Source organism: Pterocles gutturalis, unplaced genomic scaffold (assembly GCF_000699245.1).
Source record: "Pterocles gutturalis isolate BGI_N339 unplaced genomic scaffold, ASM69924v1 scaffold3927, whole genome shotgun sequence".
NCBI lineage: Eukaryota > Metazoa > Chordata > Aves > Pterocliformes > Pteroclidae > Pterocles > Pterocles gutturalis.
The window spans coordinates 20,971-26,165 of NW_010112457.1; the positions used below are offsets into that span (position 1 = coordinate 20,971).

General features: G+C 41.9%; 1 protein-coding gene across 1 annotated transcript; it reads right to left on the reverse strand.

Annotated features, from left to right (window-relative positions):
- Nucleotides 1–489: 489 nt before the first annotated feature.
- FLRT2 (fibronectin leucine rich transmembrane protein 2) lies at nt 490–3,598 on the reverse strand. The gene has a single exon (XM_010074040.1). It carries the CDS (start codon nt 3,169–3,171, stop codon nt 1,183–1,185), a length of 1,989 nt encoding a protein of 662 aa, XP_010072342.1. The 5' UTR covers nt 3,172–3,598; the 3' UTR covers nt 490–1,182.
- Nucleotides 3,599–5,195: the final 1,597 nt, after the last annotated feature.

Below are 5,195 nucleotides of genomic sequence, written 5' to 3' on the forward strand. Positions count from 1 at the left end.
TTCCCTGCTGAGCATATTTAAGTTCATAATAGGCCTGGAGGATTTTCCAGTAATAAATAATTTTTTTAAAGGTCTTCCTTATTTGTCTTCTCTGTTTGTTTGTCTTTTTTTTTTCTACTTCTCCATATTAAACGTAACACAGACCCCTAAACCAAATAGAGCTTGGATCATAAAAGTCAATAGCAACCTTTCTGTCTGCATCATGTTTTGCATCATGTTTTCGGCAATTTACACTTTTCGATTCCAAATTCTACATTAAGACTGCAGAGCTGGAAGCACTCAGATTCTTCCTCATTCAGGCTTTACCTGAACATGTTGTGTCAACATATGCTGCTCTATTAAAGTGAGGTGCAACTTAACAACAGCTATCTGTTACATACTGATAACCTTCATCTCCTGCTCAGAAGGGCCAGAGAATGCCTAAAGCTTCTTAATCATAATGAAAAGCAGGATCAGTTTCTATCATAAAAGTATATAGCATTAGGGGACATTTTCAGAGTAGCTTTTGCAAATAGGAATGAAGGTCACTGCAAGTTTAACACTGAGCTCTGTCTACCTTTCCTATTCCAAGTATGTTGGGAGAAAACCAAACAAGAAAGTAGCCTTTTTGGTAACACTCAGAACTCCGCATTCAGTTGGAGGTAGGAAATGTAGAACTGACAAAAGGGAACTGAAGTATTTTTAATTGTTTGAAGCTCAACAGCAACTGCTGGGTTCAAGTCAGAAGGGTAGTACCCATTTTATCTGAATTGCTTTTGTCCGTTCCTAGTGACTCTCTTTTAATATGCACTTATTTTCCTGTACTACAGGACACCTGGAAACTTAACATCCCTCAGACAGCTTCGACAGCAAAGTGGTTAATGTTTGAAGAATGAGTCATTCTTTCCTTTGCCATGACATTGGGTTCTTATTGTACAACCCTGTACAGTACTTAGCAATATTTTTTTAAAGATTTAAAAAGCAAAGAGTTACAAAACCATTTGCAATTAACTTGAAATAGAAAAGATAGCACTTTTTTTTAAATCCCATTATATAGTACACAGTATAAATTACAGATTATTCAAATGCATAAATGCATCTGGGTAACATTTATCAAATGTAATTTTTTCATTGTTGTTGGGGGGGGTTACTTCTTCCAGAGTTTTTTCTCTTTGTCCTAGACATCCCCATCTCCCCTTACTATCATGTATGACAGTGCTCCAGGTCTGAGACATTGCTGTTGCAATATCGCATGTTGTTGGGGATGTGGCAGTCTGTGTAGTTAATGCCCCCGTTTGGGGTATAAATGGGCTGCAGTCTGAAATCTCCTTTAAGGAGCTGATCATTATTTAAGGAGACAATCTGGAAGCTGGTTTCCGTCATCTCCAGGATGGAGTTGTCCTTCTTGGTCCCTGCCTCGCAGTAGTCATCTTTCCGACGGCCCCGGTTATATTTCCACTTCTGGGAGGTGTAACGCCCTTTTTTGTGCATGTGCCAGCAAAAAATGCTGAGCAGAACCACAAGGACAAATATCACTGCACCCCCAATCAACCCTGCCAGCAGAAATGGGGAGCCCAGGTTCTGAGAAGTCGTCTGCTCACGGCTGGAGGGGATGTTGCTGCCATTGCTCAAAAAGGAAGCCTTGGTCGTGGCTTCTGAACAGACAGTGTCTTCTCCAGTTCGGTAATTGTTATAAGTATCCAGCGGAACCAAACAAATCCGATAGGTGGATTTGGGCTCCAGATTTACCAAGCTTAAGTGTTGCTTCTCCCCACTAACTATTCGCTCCTGAACAATTCCTCCTACCAGACTATGGCCCATCTTAACCCATGTGAGTTTATACGCCATCACTGTAAAAAGAGACATCCAGTTAACTTGGATGCAAGTGTCATTCACAAAATGGATGGAGAGCTGAATCCGTTCAGATATAGGAGGTGTCACCCTTTCTCTGTCCTCCCTGTCAGGCACAGTGGGGAGTGTGGCTATGCTGGGAGTGAGAGGATTATATTTGCTACTTGGGGAAGGAACTGATAAAGTGGGAACTAATGTAGTTGGCATGGCTGTAGCTGGGACTGAGGTGATGACAAGAGGCAGACCAGGGGTGGTGGTGGGGCATGACAACATATTCATATTGAGCTCCCTGACTGCCATACCTCGGACCTGCTCTGGTCCCTGGCACATAAAACCCCGTACATTGATGGAAGCAGGAATAAATTTGAGCCATTCAGTGACCCACTTAATACTGCAGTCACACAACCAGGGATTATTCCTTACAGTGAGTTGCCTCAGGTTGTGGAGATTATCAAATACCCCCTTTACCAACATCCGAAGCTGATTGTTGGAAATATCAAGACGTTCCAGCTTGTGGAGGTTTGAAAAGGCTGTAAGTGGTATATGGGTTATCTGGTTGTCCTGCAAGTAGAGCCTTAGCAGATGTGTACCTGGAAGATCGGGAGGAGGGTAGGTCAGTGAATTTCTCACTATTGAGAATTCCTTGAGCTTGGAGAGGTGGCTGAAGGTGCCTTCAGTTATGCCTTTATTAGTAAGGAGATTGCCATCCACAATCAGACGCTCCAAACTGGTAAGATTCTGGAAGGCCAGGTCTGAAATGACAGCAATTCGGTTTTCATCTACTCGAAGTTCTTGTAAGTCCACCGGAAGGCCTACTGGTACGCTGCTTAAGTGATTCTTGGACAAGAACAGAAGCTTGAGGCTGATGGCTTCCCGGAATGCCCCATCCTCAACACCAACAGTGGAGATAGAGTTGTCATCCAGGTGCAGCTCTTCCAGCTTCAAAAGCTGAGCAAGGGCAGCCCGAGAAATGGTCTGAATGTTGTTTTCCTGCAGGTGGAGAACCCTGACATTCTTGGGCAGGTTCATGGGGAATTCATCCAATTGGTTGCCATACAGGTAGACTGTGTGCACAGACTGGACATTGTGCAACTCTGCAGGAAATCCAGCATTATTAATTTGGTTATTATGGAGGTAGAGGACGGTTACACCCTCCGGTATCCCAAGAGGCACTGAGGTCAAGCTTCGCTCATTACAGTAGACAAAGTTTCGGTCACAGCGGCACACTTTTGGGCAGGCCAGAGTTTTGGAGACCTGCATGTACAGCCCCAGGGAAAAGATAAGCCATGATTTCATGAGAACAGCCCAGCCTGTGGGCCACATTCTAGTCCATGAACCCATTTCTAATTTAAAGAAATAAAGTACCAAAGCATCAAAGAACTGATAACAATAATAAAGCACAGGTAGTAAAATCTCAGGTCATTAAAATTGGCTTCTATTTATGTCCAAAGTTCAGGCCAGAGATAAAGTCCTGGAGGCTAAGTATAAAATAATCCTCTTATAATTGGACTACCTCCTACTTTTGATAGGAAAGCCACAGTCTTATTAGCCAGGGTTACAAAGTTTGTTGCCTTCCTCCATCTGTGCTGAAAGAAACAATAGCTGTGTCTTTGCAGGTGAGCAACAGGTTAATTTAAAGCTACCAAAAGTCGTCTGTGGATGAGTTGCTTGGAGGGATAATATTTCCTTTCACTGAAGTCTGTAGGTGTTACACTCAGCTTTCTGAATTCAGCAAAGTCCTCATATCAGCTATCTGCTGGATATGGCCTGCCTGTAAAAGAAAAGAGAAAAGAAAAAGCTGAATAGCATGAAATGTTTAATAGGGAAGATCATTGGAAGCCTATTGGAAGACTATTCTAGGGCTGTGCTCTTTATAGCTTTCTGGAAAAAAAGGCATTAATATTAAACATTAGCTTAATATTACTGTTAAATAATATTGAAATAGATTTGATGCAAAGTCATTGCAGTTATTGAAGGACTTTCAGTACTTCAGTGAAGGCTGGATCTATCACTTGCGTTTGCATATTGTACCTCCAGTCTTTGTCCTCTCACTGTTTCAAATATTAAAAATAAAACATTTTACAAACCTAAGACTAAACCACTTAACTGGAAATTTTTGCTCAGGTATTTTTTTTCTTTTGCAGAACCACTGATTTCCATGAATACTATTCACTGATGCCTGACAGAGTAGACTCTGGGCCATATTATTAAATCACACTCTATGTTTTTGCCATTTCCTACCAGACTCTGGAATGTTCTGCTTCTATTTCTGTAATGTCATTATGTGTATTCTCCAGCTTAATGTACACTGCCAGATTATTGCACCTCACAGTGAATTAGCTATTTATGAGGACAGCCTTTTAAATAAGCACGGTAATCCACAAATACAAAATACCCTGCTGTAAGGCATGTATTTGCTAAAACTATCATCTTGATATTGTTTCCGATGTGAACTGTGCTGTCAACAGACTTCAGAATTGGCTTTCCACTAAATGAAACAGGCTCACATCTGTTAAGTTATTGTTTTAGGATATCAGCTCAAACTACAGCAGTGTTGCAGAAAAGCACTTTCTTTGAAACCATAAAGGTTAGATACTTCTTTTAATTCTGCTACACAGTCCTCTATAAATGGATACATTAAAAAAAAAAAAAAGCTTTAATATAGATGAGGACTTTAATTTATATTTTCAGCTTCTTTTTAACTTTTACCTTCCCAGCTACTATTTATTTTATATATTCTGCCCAAGTTGCAGAAGGGAAAGGCAGTGACTGGGAGAAGGAAGAACCGCCTGCTGTAGGAGAAGATCAGGTTCGTGACCATCTAAGGAACCTGAAGGTGCACAAGTCCATGGGACCTGATGAGATACATCTGCAAGTCCTAAAGGAACTGGCAGATGAGGTTGCCAAACCACTATCCATCATATTTGAGAAGTCGTGGCACTCTGGTGAAGCTCCCGCAGGAGTTTCCCTGGAAAAGGGGAAACATAACCCCCATTTGTAAAAAAGGAAATAAGGAAGACCCGGGGAACTACAGGCTGGTCAGTCTCACCTCTGTGCCTGGCAAGATCGTGGAGGAAATCCTCCTGGAATCTATGCTAAGGCATATGGAAAACAAGCAGATGATTGATGACAACCAACACAGCTTTAGCAAGGGAAAATTGTGCCTGACGAATTTGGTGGCCTTCTATGACAGGGCCACGGCACTGGTGGATAGAGGAAGGGCAACTGACATCATCTACCTGAACTTGTGCAAAGCCTTTGACACTGTCCCACATGACATCCTTGTCTCTAAGTTGGAGGGACATGGATTTGACAGAAGGACCACTTGCTGGATAAGGAATTGGTTAGACAGCTGCACTCACAGA